The sequence below is a fragment of the Triticum urartu genome, chromosome 3 (genome assembly GCF_003073215.2).
Source record: "Triticum urartu cultivar G1812 chromosome 3, Tu2.1, whole genome shotgun sequence".
Taxonomy (NCBI): domain Eukaryota; kingdom Viridiplantae; phylum Streptophyta; class Magnoliopsida; order Poales; family Poaceae; genus Triticum; species Triticum urartu.
This window is the reverse complement of record NC_053024.1, coordinates 46301105-46318567: the sequence shown is the minus strand read 5'-3', so window position 1 is coordinate 46318567 and position 17463 is coordinate 46301105. Positions and strand designations below refer to the sequence as shown.

The window sequence follows — 17463 nt, the reverse complement described above, 5'->3', positions numbered from 1 at the left end:
GGAAAAATTGTTGGCAATTGAAGCAACATGAGGATTCTCAGGTATGCTCGGTTCAGTTGATTGCATGCATTGGCAATGGAAGAACTGCACAAAAGATTTGTGTGGGTTGTACCAAGGTCACGCCAAAGAAGCCATCATCATACTTGAAGCAGTGGCGTCGAAGGACTTACGGATTTTGACATTCTTCCTTTGACACACCTGATTCTAACAATAACATCAATGTGCTCCAACGATGGGGAAGCTCCGCCATGCAACTATACCGTCAATGGGCACAACTACAACATGGGGTACTACCAAGCCGACGGTATCTATCCTCAGTGGGTGGCGTTTGTGAAGACTATATCGGATCCTCATGTTAAGAAACAATGATTCTTCGCACAAGCCCAAGAAGGTGGTAAAAAGGATGTCAAGAGAGCACTATATCGGGGAATATCCTAGCGGGCGCTCATTGCGGCAGATTGTCGAGCAAACGCACAGAGCCGAGCGACCTAGCAATCCAGATGGGCCGGCCCAACTACGCGCGCTACAGTAGTTACTTTCTGGAAGGTTCCTGACCGGTTTTGGGAACCTTCCAGAAGGTTCTTGAACTGGTTTTTCACTGTTTTTTTTTCTTTCTCTTTTTTTCTTCTTTCTTTGTTTTTCTGTTTCTTTATTTCATTTTTTCAATTCCTTTTCTTCTCTTTCTATTTCCTTTTTGTTCTTCAGATTTTCAAATTACTTTCTGTTTCCTTTTTTTCTTTTTCGTTTTTTCTGTTTGTTATCTTTCTTTGGTTTATTATTTCATTTCCTTTTTCTTTTCTCTCTTTTTTTCAAAATATTCAAATTTTGTTTGCCTTTCCGTAAAATGGTCAGTTTTTTAAAAATTGTTCTCAAAATTCGAAAATTGTTCTAGTTACACAAAAAAGTGCAAAATTTTCGAAATTAATATAATGTACCAGACTTCAACTTTTTTGTTCAGGTTTTCAAAAAATGTTTGCGCTTCCAAATATATTCGGGATTTTTCAAATTTGTTCTCTGTTTCAAAATTTATTCTCAATATTCAAAAAATGTTCGTGCTTTAAGAAATTGTTCACGCTTCCAAATTTATTCTATGTTTCAAAATTTGTTCTCAAGATTCAAAAAAAAAATTTCATGCTTTAAAAAAATCCACGCTTCCAAATTTGTTCTCTGTTTCAAATTTTCTTCTCAAGATTAAAAAAATGTTCGTGCTTTAAAAAATGTTCATGTTCAAATTTTGTTCTCAAATTTCCGCGCTTACAAATTTGTTCTCCGTTTCAAAATTTGTTCTCAAGATTAAAAAAATGTCCGTGCTTTAAAAATAATTCATGTTCAAATTTTCTTCTCGATTTCAAAATTTTGTTCCCTAAATTCAAAAAATGTTAGGGATTTTAAAAAGTGTTCAGTTTATCAAAAATTTCTTCATGCCTTTTAGTTTTTCTTCTAAAATTTGGAAAGTGTTCTCTTTTTAAGAAACACCTTTTCAAAATAATTTTCGCGTTAGGAATTTGAGAAAATGTTTGGGTCTCCATTACATTTAGCTCCGCACGCCATAGCAAACCAAGAAAGCTTGTCTATCGCTATGGTTAGCTCGTGCGTACAAAGATGGAGGTCCCTGTTTCGATCCCTCTCTCCAGCATAATTTTTTGGGATTTTTTCACTGCGTTGCGTGAATGGGCCGGCCCAGCTGGACGCGCCTGTGCGTCCGCTCGATAATTCGCTGCAGCGAGCGGCGCATAGGAGCTCTCCTATATCGGATCCTCGTGTTAGCAAACAATGACTCTCCGCACAAGCCCAAGAAGGTGGTAAAAGGGATGTGGAGAGGGCGCTATATTGGATCCTCATGTTAGGAAATAATGACTCTTTGCACAAGCCCAAGAAGGTGGTAAGCAAGATATGGAGAGGGCACTCAGAGTGCTCCAAGTTCGTTGGAGTATTGTTCATGGAGCTGCAATGATGTGGGAAGCGAGGACACATTGACAGCTCATGACATGTTTTGTAATCTTTGCACAACATGATTGTCAAGGACAAGGGTGAAGGGCATGATTTTGAGAAGCCCGGTGTTTAGGTCCGCCTCTCGGAACAAGAGACAAAGCATATTACCAACTTTCTTAAGGTGCATTGACAACTTCAAGATCAACATGTGCATATGCAACTTCTCAATGATCTTGTGGATCATGTGTATCCATGCTGAAAATCACCTGTGTTTTATGTATCAATTATTCACTATGAACAATTTTTATGATTGAACTATGTTAGGACTGTTCTTTTTCTGTGATAATTTGAGGGCGTATCAATTATTCACTATGAACAAATTTTATGATTGAACTATGTTAGGACTATGTACTTTTTTCTGTGATAATTTGAGGGCATCCACGGATGTATAGAGCCCAGATTTGCCAACTCAGGTTGTAGATGCCCTAACCATACGTGCACAGGAAGAGCCTTTCAAGCAACATGCTACATGCATTTTCCTTGCCCCCTGAACTGACCAGAACGAGGATGATCTACAGCAACAAGTGACAGAAAAATGGGCTCTACTGCAACAAGCACCAAGCCAGGCTTGATTAACCGCACGGATATTTCCACCCCAAATATAATTGACTTCCACATATTGGAGATGGGTACCAGTTTGCAAAACATCTTATGCTCCATCAAAAAAGTAAAAAGGATTACAGACACTGCTGTGCAAAGAAGGAATAGCACAGGTTATGAACCGCCTAACATCCCAAGGCTCGACTATACACTCAGAAACAATTCCACTTGTCTCAATAAGATTATGACTCACGGTATCATCATCATTAATTCTCTGGTGTAGCAGCAACTGGAAAATTTTCTCAGCTCAGACTGCAAAAGCAGCGCCCACCCAACAATAACAAACCCACCTGAATCACTCACTCATTCTGCAAAAACAAATGGCCAACACAGGTCAAATGATTAGTCCACAGATATTTCAAGGCCAATTACGAGGGAAATCATTCCTTGAATAGATGAAACAAATCGATCTCATGAAACATCCATAATTATCATCATAAGAAGATAGATAAACATGCGTGAGACGTGCAATGTACCTTTGCCTTTTAGAATTAGGCCCATCAACTGGGTCGCGGCTATGTTGACGTGAATTCCTGGAATCACTTGGCCCATCCCTTGAACCGTTTGCGCTCTCGGGCACAGCAGCCTGCATTCAGTACTCAATGTTACGATACATCTACCAATAACTCCATGTTATTTCTGAAGTTACTTACAGAAATAGGGATTGCATTTGCCTGTGAAGGAGTACTGCTGGTGTCTGCTGGGGTGCTTTGAGGCTGGTTTTCAACCTGGGAGATATGTGGCATAATTTGCCTGACCAAATTAGCAAAGCGTATCCCCTCGTCGCTGGCAACTGAAGCTTCAGGTACTACATGGTTTCTAGCATCTACCGGCTCAGCAGAAGCCGCTGGTGCATGCTGACTTGTACCATTTGCTGGGGGATTTTCTCCAGAAAACAGTGATCCAATCCACTGGAGACTGTCCATCAACTGAGAAAAAGGACCCTGGCCATTCTGCTGACCATGGGAAGCCTGCGAAGTGTTCCCCACATTGACCTCGACCGGATGTCCCAGATTACCTAAAACAAAATCCATTCATGTTCAGCCTTGTCTTTCCAAACACCAAAAGGTCAACATGTGGACCAGAATACTGAATGAAGAATCATCAAGGAGTGGCATGCAAAACTCAGGTAGAAACTAATCAGATTAAGTCAGATATTGCCCTCTCATATCCTAACAGCATTTGCTTCTTAAAAATCATATATATGGACATACATATGGTAATGTCAGTTTTTTGTCAGAATTTTTTTACAAAACCATCGGTTTGATCTCTTTACGGGGGGAATGTTCTAGCATTTTATTTTATTTTACAGATATTGGTTCAGGGTAGAAACTAGAAACAACTGTAAGCGTTTTTGTGTAAACATTTCTACCTGCAATATTCGGCACATGTATGAACATAAGTTCACATACAGAAAGCAAAGTGACCACGCCATGATATTACTCAAGAAAAAAAAAAGCAACTTGTTGGTCTGTCACAGTGAACAGGCTAACAAGCACACCCATAATGTCAAACCTATGGGACAGACTTCATTTGATGGCAGTTGTTACCATCGACATGGCACCCATATCCCTTTAGCATCCTCCGCCTTCACTATATTATTCGAATCGATGAGAACTATGATCCGAATCCGAGCTGCAGCCAACAAAAACTGTCCAAATATCTTCTCAAAAAAAGAACTGTCCAAATCCAACAAGGTATGAGGATCAGTGGGCATTGACAGGACCCGGATTCAGGATCGCATTAGTCGTGAGTCTGCTAGAGAACAAATTTTCAATAGCATAAATTGAGCTCCTAGAATATGGCTCCATCCAACCAGATTAAACCCCTAATAGAAACTACAGATTTATTAAAGAACAAATAGCACAACAATTGAAAAGGACGAAAACAACACAGATGAAGTGAGGAAACTCATTCACCTGCTTCATGTGCTTGAGATGGCTGAGGATTCGGTTGCAGATTAGCATGGGTGTCACTATGAGGTTCATTTGGAGTTTGACCATTTCGTGCACCGCTACCATTAGAATTTACTCTTTGATGAACTCTGGTGATCATTGGAATGATAACACCAACTCCTCCACTAGAAGAACCCGATGGAGAGCGACTGATGCCAGCAGGCACAGCACCAACTGTCCTAAGTGGCAATAGTCTAACTCCAGACCCAACAGCAAAAGGAGCACCACCTGCAACTCGTGCAAATGCTCCTCTAGCGTTTGAATGTGAAGCATTGCCAGTTCTATCTGTATGTTCTTGTGCTTGCTGTGCCCCAACCGATTCACTTGGGTTAGTACTGGCTACAGGCACAGACCCACCTAACATCCAAAAAGACTGGCATTTAACCATTATCATCAACCAAAGTAACAACAGAAGGAAAATGAACACGCCAGGCAGTTATCCCAGATGCATCAATTATTTATTTATTCTTTCAAGTCAAACCGGAAGAGAGACCCATACAACATATGCAAAAGAGATAAGTATTTATATCAGAAATAGTGGAGGGAAATCACAAGCCACGGACAGAAAAAACTCTCCTGATTCAATTATTTAACTTTAAATTGACACCCCCTATTCTGCTTGTTCTGGTCTATTTAATATGACAATACTACCTCAGCTCTAAAAAATTCCCAATCCCAATATATGCTTGCATCTGGCACAAAGTTTAGTATAAAACCATAAATTGATAAAACCAGATCCCAATCCGTGCTTACTAACTGCATCAAGTTTAGCATACCCCCATAAATTGCTAAAAGCAAGCGTCATGAATTCTTAGATCTAACTCTGAATCAACACGCCCACCCTGCATGTTCTGATTGATAATATACCAGATAAGACATCAGATCTAAACCACCCCCGATCTGCACTTCTAAACTGGCTCTTACAACAATTTGGTAATTCAAGCTAGAGGTTGTGACAAATGAAACTTTTAACTGACACATTCACCCTACATGTACTGATTACTCAGTCTGCTAAGTTAGGACTCCAGTCTACACAATATCAACACTACTCGACTCTCAGAACTCGTGTTTCCATAGTTCCACCATTAACTAACTTAAGGTATGACGATAGCTGAACAGACCTTCGGTACATAACAAAGCAAAAAATGAAATTCACACACCGATAATGCTCCAAAAGGAAAACTGAATCAACAGAGGAAAGCATTACTCACTTGTACGGATATGGACATCAGCATCTCTTGGGTGTAGAACAGAGCCTTGCGAACCAAGACTAGAAAACATCTGACCCATTTGGACAGATCTTGGTCCTGGAAAAAACGGAACAGGCTGGACAGAAATTAGTTAGCAAATGGATAAACAGGATACATGCCTTCTCTATTTATTGATTCTAAATTAAGATTTAAAAACTCACAGGAACCATTAGAGGGTTTGGCCCAGATGGAGAAATAAAAACAGCCGGTCCAGAATTTACAACCGCTTCTGACTGAAAATAGTAAATGGGTCAGTGCAGAAGTACAAAAACAAAATCGTTTCCAATCTGAAATGAGGTAAACATAGTTGTCACAGAAACCTACAGGTGCGGGATTGATACGAAGCGTCATTGTGGTGCGACCAAGTTCTAGAAGTAATGAACCAAGACTCTGGAGGAGAACACCTTGTCTCATTGCACTCTGTTGAAGGTTCCTCCGTGTTGTGGAGTCACTTACATTCCCAAGATCTCCCAATTGCGTCGAGAGTTGCTAGAATGATAACACGATTTCAAATTCCGGACTTCAAACACAGGTAAGTGATGTAAAAATTGATAATTACAGTAACTTAATATATAAACAGCAAACTGAATCAACAAGTAAACCTGTATCAGCCAAATACAAAATTTTCATACCGGAATCCTTAGACACATCATAACACACGATACATTAATTCAGCCCTTTATTCATATTGAAGTGCCACATCATAACACACAATACATTAATTCATTTTGACGCCGCGTTGAAGAAGTTAACACATTCTAACGTCAAATTCAGTTTTGTAGCTAAATAGGTTACTCACTATAAACATAAAATCTTTTGTACAGCTCATTATCCAATTAAAATAATAAAACCGGGTATACCAACATGGCATCATTTGAATAGCTAGAATTTAAAATACATAATGACGAAAATATCTGAGGTCCGCTATCAAAGGGAATAGGCAAAGAACTAAATAAACGGCATTCTCAGCTGAACAAGAATAAACAAAAACAGCTTGCTAAAATGATAAGGACTACTAGCATTTTGCATCAGCTACTTGAAACCCAGAAGGCTTTGAAAGATGCAACTTACAGATAGCAATTCTCCAGCCAGGTCAACAAGAAGTTGTCTAGTAGAGTGCATGGTTTCAGCTAGCAATGCTGCAGTAGGAAGTACATGATGTGCAGAAGTTGAACCAGGCTGGCTTTCCTGGCTTTGTGTACCACTAGCATGAGCACTTCCTGCAGTTCCAGGGTCAATGTTACCCACCGTTTGTGCTGCAAAAGAAGAGAACTGGGGGTAAATCTTCACAGAACAAACTACAAAATGGATGCTATCGCAGATTGAAAGCACAGTCAAACCATTTCCATTGAAGCCTTCCCTCCTAAACGAGTCCCTCATAAGGTTAATGTACTGAGAAATTGTACTCACGGAATCAGGGATGACCTGCAAAAGATAAGAGTATGTTAGTGACATTACATCCTTACCAGGCGTGCGATGAGGATGAAAGACAACGCAAAGATTTACATTTGGCATTGATGATCCAACTGCCGCTTCAGGGAAATGCAGAGAAGCCTGCTGCTGATCAAGTTCGACCCTGACATCATTTGGGAATGAAGATTGCATAGGTTCTGAAGGTCTGGTATCAGAAGGTGCTGATCCACCCTGGCATTAAAATAGTTAATCCCAAATAAGTTCCTGAAGATCTGATCTAAAGAAGTATTTTGAGAATGCTGGATTACCTGAACTTGTGGGCTGGTCAACATGCTCTGGAGAATCTGCCAAAAGAAGAATAGAGGCAATTTGAACAAAACCTCAGTCATATATGCTAAATATAGATATTCTTGAATTAGAACAAGTAGATTATATGGAGCATGTTGAATTACCTGGGCAATGCTAGAGAATTCACTCCCCTGGTCCAAATCTACAGCCTCAAGCACAATACTCCGAACCGTGCGACCATGAAGACGAGTTGAATTTGATACACTAGCTGAAATATTTTGACAGTTTATAAAGGAACAGAAGTTGCTATTTCCAATAAAAAAGAAGTTTGTATTCAGACTGAGAACATGGAAGTGTGATTCCTAATATACAAAATGAAATCATATTCCCTACTGTACTGTGCCTGGTTAGTCTACCAATGCCACAGGCTGTAACAATCTAAAAATAGTAACTGCGGATGTTTACAGATTATCATCCAAAATGACCATACGATGAGGGCAACACGCTCACACCTCAGAGTACTTGCAGAATGGTCAGATGAAACAGATCTTCATGATTAAGAGTTTGAGTCTGACAAAGAAGAACCAGAGAAGACAGATTCGGAGGACAGATTAAGAGGATGATGAAGATGAAGTGGTGACTGCACGCACCACTTAAGATTGGCTGCTTGCGCACTTGATGGCAACATGCCATTTATCTTATTATTAGGATATGTCTGTTTGAACTGAACTGCAATTTAGACTTTTAGCTGCTATTTTGCTTGCTGTGTGAACCTTTTGCTATGGTGTGAACTGCATTTTAGATGCTATTTCAGTTGCCTATGTATTATGTTTCCTACTTTCCTGTGCATATTATTCAAAAACAGCCAAATTTTAAAAAACCTTAAGCACCCATTGCTCTAAGCTTTGGCCTTTCAGTTCGCTTAAGCTTGACAATTTTTTGAACATTACTATTTTGCAACTAAACAACCGTATGTGCCAGCAATCACAATGACACATAGGTCACAACACCTGCTTCACTGCACTGTTATAGAATGGTCACTAGCTCTGTCCAGAAACAACAAAAACAAGAATAACATAATGAAGAGATTCAACATATAGCACGAACTGCAGTTATGACTAGAAAACTATTTCCATCTTTAGAAGCTTACAAAGTATTCAAGCACTCCAAACTAAAAAAGACTAAATAGCACAGATACAAAGATAACCATGTATCTTAAAAAAAGGTTTCAATTAACAAAACATTCATACTATACAATTGAAAAATTCCACATACCTTCATTTCCTGCATTTCCTGATGCAGCTGGCTGGCCTGGTTGTCTAACAACAAGATGCAAAGTATGGCCATCTTCAACATCTAAAAACTACTGTTAAGGAGTAACATTTACACGGCTGAATCTAAATACAACTTGACACACGACACATATAACATTTTGTTGGCATGATCCAATGGAGACTTTAGTTGGGTTTTAGGAACTTCTCATGACAGGAGTGAAGACATGCGTATACGTATTCATGGCTTTGCATAATGGTACAGACAGAAACATAAAAGAGATTTGCTGCTGCACCAGAAGACGCATCCATGTTAGAAGTGTATACCAAAACAATTCCAAATGGAGCATCATAAATCCCCAACAATGTGACAAACATCCTCTAAAAATCTTGTGAAACTAACGACAGAAAACCATAAATGGAATAAATACTCCATTATAATACTCAATAGTAACCTGATTTTCTTATGATATTGTTCGTTCGCAATGTGCGAATATTCAACGGCAAACAGCCAGACATATTATGCATTGGATGAAAGATGCAAGTGGAGGCAAGGGAATGGGCATTGGCAGACGTTAAATGTGTCCAACAGCTTTTGCAAGTACGAAGAATGTAACATGAGGGCTAAGTTGTCTGGCATTCATAGCCTAGATCCTAGACTTCTAATGTAACTATCTCATTTCTATTAATGCATCGAGGAACAAAGTTTTGCATTTTCTCAAGAGAAAATAATGTGCACTGGATTGCATCTAATGATAACCTCCGTCAGAAATGATATCCATTGATCAAGTAAACAATAGTTAAGACAAGAAATATAAGAATGCAAGTCAAAAGTACATGAGGATACGATAAGCAGAGAGAAGTTCATCATCCTTCAAGACTCTCCCACGACAAATCAAACGTTGTTGGTCAGACAATACTCCAGTTACGGTAGCTATTTTGTCCTTTAGCAGAGGAATTGGCACCTGTAATAGGACAAAAGATTAACAAGATTACACAATTTGACATGTTTTGAGAAAATAGGAATAGAACCCACTATTTGAAAAATATTTCAACGCATCGTCTATTTTGGAGGCTTTAAGAAGGATGAAAGGAGGCAAGACCTACGCTAAGATACCACGGAATGTCATGTGGTGGGCCTTGAAGAAACACAAAGTCCCAATAAAGTACATTACCCTCATCAAGGGCATGTACGATAATGTTGTGATAGGTGTCCGAACAAGTGATGGCGACACTCGTGACTTTCCAATTAAAATAGGACTACACCAAGGGTCAGCTTTGAGCCCTTATCTTTTTGCTTTGGTGATGGATGAGGTCACAAGGGATATACAAGGAGATATCCCATGGAGTATGCTCTTTGCGGATGATGTGGTGCTAGTCGATGATAGTGCGGGGTGATCTTTACTTCCAAGGTTTCGACCCTTTCTTCCATTCCCTCCCACGTAATCCCCTCCCACCTAGTTTTACGATTTTCTTCCTAAAAACCACATGCACATTAACTCAATCCCCCCTCTCCTCGATCCCCCCTCCCCCACATCATACATTAACTCAATCAAATTAAATCTTACCAAAACCTCAATTAAATCAAAAATTTCCTTGCCTTCCCCTACCCATACCCAAATCAAATCAAATCAAATCTTACCAAAACCTCAATAAATTAGAACTTTCTTTGCCTTCCCCTAATCATACTCTAATCAAATCAAATCTTACCAAAATCTAGAATATGATGGGTGTAAGATTTATGTCGGGCAATATTGATGTTGAACCACTAGAATATGTATGCCCCCGTTGCAACAACACATGGGCAATTAGCAAGTAGTAAGTTAGTTGTGGAGACAGACTTTGGAATCAGAAGGTTTAGGCTTAGTAGAACCAAAACTGAGTATACGAAATGTGGTTTCAGTACTACTAGGCACGAGGAAGGGCCTTGATGGGCAGGTGGTACCTCATAAGGACACCTTTCGATATTTGGAGTCAATGCTGCAGAAGAATGGTGATATCAATGAAGATGTGAGCTATTGAATCAAATCCGGATAGAAGTGGCGCCAAACTTCTGGCGTCCTCTGTGACATGAGTGCCACAAAAACTGAAAGGCAGATTCTATGGAACCGCGATTAGACCAGCGATGTTGTATGGCGCAGAATGTTGGCCAACTAATAGATAACATGTCCAACTACTAGGTGTAGCAGAGATACGCATGCAGAGATGGATATGTGGCCACAAAAGAAGGGAGCGGTCTGAAATGATGATATACGTGATATAGTTGGGGTACCACCAATTAAAGAGAAGCTTGTCCAACATCGTCTGAAATGGTATGGGCATATACAACGCAGGCCTCCAGAAGTGCCGGTAAAGAGTGTTGATAATGTCCAGAGAGGTCAAGGTAGACCAAACTTGACATGGGAGGAGTCCATCAAGAGAGACCTGAAGGAGTGCAATATTACCAAAAAACGAGCCATGGATAGGAGTGCATGCAAGTTAGCTATCCATGTGCCAACATCATGACTAGGTTTTGAGATCTTATGGGTTTCAACTCTAACCTACCGCGGCCCATGGCCATGGCACCAGGGATGAGGAAGAGGAAGTTCAGGACGGACATTGGATCTTTACTAGTTTATGATCATTCATTCATAATCAGTACAGGATACATGATGCCCCTTTTATAGAAAAGACGCGACTTGATGCCTAAGAATAGAATCCCAACTTTCCTAACAAATAGGGATGAAAACGGAGCGGACACGGACGGAACTGAGTGCTACCATATTTGTTTTCACATTTTTTTGCAGAAGCAGAAACGAATACAGAAACCCCGGAAATGAATACGGAAATAGATACTACCGGAAACGGACACGGAGCGAATACAAAGTGGATACGGAAACAGAAATAGGCATTGATTGGAACTTAAAAACCCCTTGAATCATACAGAAATACACACAAAAACAAACAAATTCAATGAGTTGTTAACATGGCTACAAAATAATATCATTATGTTAGCAACTTAGCGTAGTATTGTAGTAGTACCGGACAATTGCGTATAGGGTCAAGCTGAGTACATGTGTGGTAGTAGAAGTTCGGCCTTAGATCCATTCTACTAATTGTGTCATTGTGTTCTCTTTGGTGGTTGGGCTACAAAGCAGCTATAGGTCTATAGTAAAAACAGAAATTCCATATTCACGGAAACAGAAAGTTCCATTTCCATGCATGTTCCACCGGAAAACACCGTTCCGTTTTTGTTTCCTCTTCCGCATAAAAAATTCCATTTCCACTTCCGTTTTGTAAATTTCCGTTTCCGTTTTCATATTTCCTCTCCGTTTCCATTTTTCCTCCGGAAAAACGGAAAGTTTCCACTCCATTTTCATCCCTACTAACAAATCATATCTTTATCTTCCGAACTAAACCAGTCTCTTTCAAAATTAAATAGATATCCATACTGACAAAATAGCCTACTGTCATCATCTCCACAATTAATTGACTACGAACATATGGTACTGCTACACATGAATAGTAAGGGACGAGTGAAAGACTGCTATAAAAAATACCCTTTATGCAGCAAAGGCATCATCCCATATGGAGCACAGGACATGGTGCTTCATTTCTGCTGTGGGAAATGCTTGGGACACGAAAGGCATCGACAATCTAGCATAGTCGAGCTGATTACTTAGTACTCGGGTAAATGACATTTCAATGTGTGCAGCTCAGCTCTGTGCTGAACCTCAATGCAGAGGGGGCAGGCTGAACACATTCAGACTGCAATTCAAAAAAATATCTAAGCAAGTGAGAATCACTCCTAAGGTTCACCCATCATACTCCTTATGACACATATAATTTCGTTGGACTTGGACATCATTTTACTTAGCAGATGCCTTGATCAAAACTTCCTCAAAAATATATGTTCTGGCAAAAGCACTCAATAAACTAAGAAAATATACCATGAGGGGAGTATGAGATCTTTTGGAGAATATTCTGAATCATACACCATAAGAATCCTATGAACAACACATAACAGAAACAAATCAAGATAGTCTTAGATAATAAGAGGGAGAGGGACTAGTTGCAACTTCTAATGTTTGGCATAAAGGCATTATATTAAATGGCATCCAACTAACACATTGCTTAATGAAATATGGATGTGCTGGTGTGTTCTCAAAATTACTAACGGGAGAAATTTGCAACAGTGATTTCACTGAGAAAAAATAGGAGGACGTTGCAGGAATCAGACTGATTGTGAACAAATATTGTATGGAAACGGCTAAGGGTTTCCAGAGTACAGCAGAAAACCACACAAACAACACATCGTGTGTTCCAAGAGAGCAACTTTATAACCATAGTTTCTGATACAAGCATGAATTATCAACTTACACATTTATTCACGCGCAAATTGTATGTTTGGGAATCCAAAGTCTTGATTTTGATCTCTATTGTAGTCTCGGAACCCTCCGCGCAGTGTGACATTTGCACATCTGAAGAATTACACTCCATAATCTCCTGCGATGATGACAGAAACAGAGTTACTAGAAACGCCAACCGACAATTTGATCATGCGAAGTGTGAGTTTATTCATCCAATGGACCAGTGGAACGGAATCAAGCAAGATCCTTTCACATGTAAACTCGAACGTGCACTGGAAAAATCATTCAGCAAGTACTCGTCAAGAAACAGTGCTCATTATATTGTCACAATATACCCAATCTACGGCAAGTACTCATCCAATACTAAAATCGGGGAAAAAATTGAACAGAGAGAGGATGCAAGAAGGAGGAGGGAGGAGGGTGAGGGGGGATGTCACGGAGGACGGAGGGCTACCTGCCTATGGACTGGTCGCCGGCGTAGCTCCGGGCGGCGGCGTTGCTGGGCGGGAGAGGGAGGCGCCGCTGGGCTCCTGTTCCGGCGGCGGGGCAGCGGAGGCTTCGGCCGGCTGGGCACGCCGCAGCGGAGGGCCGGCAGTAGCGGCGGCGGGCCGGCGGCGACTAGGAACCCTAGCGGTCGCACTCGGGGAAAAGGCCTCTCTCTCTCTCTGGTCGTTCGATCGGGAGGGAGGCGCCCTCTTGGTTCGCTCGCTCTAGCGAATAGGGCTGCAATTATCCCCCCCTGCAAGGGCCGAAGACCCGCACGCCGAGGGCCTCCTCGCGAGAGCCATTCCTGGCCGTCGGATCACCACACAAAGAACTATGATACGTCCGATTGGGCTGGTATCTACTTTGTTTCACTACCGCGGCACCCGCTTGTTCCCGACTCCCGAGCGGCGCTACGCACCAGCCGGATGATAAATCGGATCGCGTCGGGCCGGCCGCCTTGACAGCCGTTGGATGGCACACGGGAGAGTCGTCTGATCTCTTCCGCGTCAGCCGCGTAGTTGCGCCCCAGCTGTTTTGCAACATGGATCATATTGCGCTCGAGTCTCTGTAAAATGAGTCGTGTTGCTCGTCTAACCATTTTCTACTGTTGCAACAGAGGTGATGTTGTCATGACCACTCTGTAACGCCGGTGGTCTTGCGAACATTGACCCTGTCTGCAATAGAGATGATGTTGTGGTGCCCACTCTGCAACACCGATGGTGTTGCAATGTTGCCCCATGTTTGCGACAGAGGTGATGTTGCGATGGCCACTCTGCAGCACCACGGCGCATGTGACCACTCCAGAAGCATGTTGTTGTCGTCATCGTTTCACCGTCGCCATTGCAACATAGCGGTGTAGAAAAACGCTCGCAGGTTGCAGCCTCCTCTCTCTGGCTTACCGCACCGGCCACGGTCATGGGACAACTTTGCCCTCGTCGATGGGATCAAGCGATTGGGGAGAGGCATTGCCGCATTGGGTGGTCGAGGTAGGGACGAGGCAGCGATGTGACGGGATTGGATGGTCAGGACGAAAAGAAGAGGAAGAGAGAGTGTGTCCAACGTGGGAGAGTCAAGAGGGGGTAGAGCAATGGAGAGTGTTTAAATGGTCGAGGGAGAATGTAGTAGAAGAGAAGGATGGTAATGTGTGGGTCGGCTTCGTGGGGACGCGTGGCACACGCAAGAGGCGTCCGACACATACCGCTACAAGCATTGTGTTTGTCCACATTTGCTTGCAACAAGGTCCATGTTGTAAACTAGGTGGTTTGTTCACGTTGCGCTCCGCGTCGTACGATCAAAGTTGGATCAGGTGCCCACGAAGACGACTGATGTGTGACAGTCATCAGTCAATTGAGGGGAAGCTTTTCCCTATGTTCCCTGATTGCTATTGGGCCCGCTTTCTACAAGTCATGCCGAAACTCATGCACTGAGGTACCTCTCTACCCCTCTCTCCTCCCGATTTTTCCTAACTTCATGATTTCACATCCCTGACGCCCTTCCATTAGTGACCATCGCTAGGCATTGCGCTGCTTCTTCATCATGCCATGTCATTCTTCAACCTTCCCATGCACTCTTCAACCCTTCTCGCGCTTATCCCTCCTCCTTAGATGCCACCCCTCAGCCGCCTCCACGTCGTCCTCCCTCCCAGCTTTTGCATCTACGTGCCCTGTGAACCATCTTGATAAACAAGTCGGACATCGAACCACCCTACGTGATGGAGCCCTTCCTTCTCGTGTCTTTACTTTGTCATACGAAAGCCTTTCTCGCACTCTCGTTCTCACCATGTTCTCAATGGCAATAGTCCGCATGTTCACCCCGCAAACCAAAAGTAAGCCAGGGGGCTTTGCGGAGTCCGGACCTCCGCCACGCAGGACTCCAACACCCTGTGCACCTAAAAACGAGTCTGAGCCCGCTCATTTGTGGCAGTCTGCTATGTTTCGGTGCTAAAAACCCCTCCCTCCCCCCTCTTTACTCTAATCGATGTAATCTAATATGTCTTCAACGTATCTATAATTTTGATTGTTTCATGCTATTATATAATAATTTTTATATACTTTATATGTCATTTCACTTTTGGGAACTAATCTATTAACCTAGTACCCAATGCCAGTTTTTGGCTATTATTTTATTTCGCAAAAAATCAATACCAAACAAAGTCCAAATACAGCAAAAATTTACGATGATTTTTTCTATACTAGAAGGGACCCTCAAAGGTTCGGGAGAAGACTAGATGATGTACGCGAGAGCCAAAAGCTCACACAACGCCACCTGAGCTTGTGGGCCCCATGGAACTCCGTTTGACCTAAGTCCACTTCTATAAATTCCTTAAATCGCAAAAACATCATAGCGAGACCCAAAACAATTATTCTGTCACCGCAAGGCTTTGTTCTTTCGCGATCTCATATGGAGGCTGTTGGGGAACGCAATAATTTCAAAAAAAATTCCTACGCACACGCAAGATCATGGTGATGCATAGCAACGAGAGGGGAGAGTATGATCTACGTACCCTTGTAGATCGCAACGGAAGCGTTGACACAACGTAGAGGAAGTAGTCGTACGTCTTCTTCCCGATCCGACCGATCCAAGCACCGTTACTCCGGCACCTCCGAGTTCTTAGCACACGTACAGCTCGATAACGCTCCCCGGGCTCCGATCCAGCAAAGCTTCGGGGATGAGTTCCGTCAGCACAACAGTGTGGTGACGATGATGATATTCTACCGACGCAGGGCTTCGCCTAAGCACTACAACAATATGACCGAGGTGGAATATGGTGGCAGGGGGCACCGCACACGGCTAAGGAACGATCACGAGGATCAACTTGTGTGTTCTAGGGTGCCCCCTGCCTCCGTATATAAAGGATCCAAGGGGGGGTGGTGCGCCGGCCTAGAGGAGGGCGCAGGAGGAGTCCTACTCCTACCGGGAGTAGGACTCCCCTCCCCGTTCCTTGTCCAACTAGGAGAGGTGGAGGGAGAATAGGAAAGGAGGGGCGCCGCTCCTCCCTCCTTGTCCAATTCGGACTAGGGGGAAAGGGGGCGCGCGGCCTGCCCTGGCAGCCCCTTCCTCTTCTCCACATTAGGCCCATAAGGCCCATTAACCCCCCCGGGGGTTCCGGTAACCCCTCCGACACTCCGGTTTTATCCGAAACTTCTCCGGAACCCTTCCGGTGTCCGAATATAGTCATCCAATATATCAATCTTTATGTCTCGACCATTCCGAGACTCCTCGTCATGTCCGTGATCACATCCGGGACTCCGAACTAACTTCGGTACATCAAAATGCATAAACTCATAATAACTGTCATCGTAACTTTAAGCGTGCGGACCCTACGGTTCGAGAACAATGTAGACATGACCGAGACACGTCTCCGGTCAATAACCAATAGCGGGACCTGGATGCCCATATTGGCTCCTACATATTCTACGAAGATCTTTATCGGTCAGACCGCATAACAACATACGTTGTTCCTTTTGTCATCGGTATGTTACTTGCCCGAGATTCGATCGTCGGTATCCAATACCTAGTTCAATCTCGTTACCGGCAAGTCTCTTTACTCGTTCCGTAATACATCATCTCACAACTAACATATTAGTAGTAATGCTTGCAAGGCTTATGTGATGTGCATTACCGAGAGGGCCCAGAGATACCTCTCCGACAATCGGAGTGACAAATCCTAATCTCGAAATACGCCAACCCAACATGTACCTTTGGAGACACCTGTAGAGCTCCTTTATAATCACCCAGTTACGTTGTGACGTTTGGTAGCACACAAAGTGTTCCTCCGGCAAACGGGAGTTGCATAATCTCATAGTCATAGGAACATGTATAAGTCATGAAGAAAGCAATAGCAACATACTAAACGATC

The 17463-nt window shown here is 42.5% G+C and overlaps 1 protein-coding gene across 5 annotated transcripts; it reads right to left on the bottom strand.

Moving 5' to 3' along the window:
- Window positions 1–2579: 2579 nt before the first annotated feature.
- Window positions 2580–13804, bottom strand: LOC125542684 (ubiquitin-like domain-containing protein CIP73). 5 transcript variants are annotated; one of them, XM_048705820.1, is made up of 16 exons: window positions 13573–13804; window positions 13129–13254; window positions 9617–9734; window positions 8774–8854; window positions 7663–7766; window positions 7519–7554; window positions 7304–7441; window positions 7138–7222; window positions 6869–7053; window positions 6122–6286; window positions 5959–6030; window positions 5759–5873; window positions 4512–4904; window positions 3246–3610; window positions 3069–3178; window positions 2580–2900 (listed from the first exon to the last, which is right to left on the bottom strand). In XM_048705820.1, exons 2-16 carry the CDS (start codon window positions 13246–13248, stop codon window positions 2888–2890), a joined length of 2100 nt encoding a protein of 699 aa, XP_048561777.1. In that variant the 5' UTR covers window positions 13249–13254; window positions 13573–13804; the 3' UTR covers window positions 2580–2887. The 5 variants fall into 5 exon arrangements, with proteins under 5 accessions (XP_048561777.1, XP_048561778.1, XP_048561776.1 ...); XM_048705821.1 differs by having other exon boundaries at window positions 3267–3610; XM_048705819.1 differs by having other exon boundaries at window positions 2580–2902; window positions 3068–3178; window positions 13577–13801.
- Between the last annotated feature and the right edge of the window lie 3659 nt (window positions 13805–17463).

Bases quoted from the DNA above. Each gene is read 5' to 3' on its own strand.
- LOC125542684 (XM_048705819.1), bottom strand. From the start codon at position 13,248: ATGGAGTGTAATTCTTCAGATGTGCAAATGTCACACTGCGCGGAGGGT. The intron at 7,442-7,518 runs GTAATCCAGCAT...TTTTAATGCCAG, and splicing joins TGACCAGCCCACAAGTTCAG to GGTGGATCAGCACCTTCTGA. The intron at 3,611-4,511 runs GTGAATGAGTTT...ATTTTGTTTTAG, and splicing joins ATCTCAAGCACATGAAGCAG to GTAATCTGGGACATCCGGTC.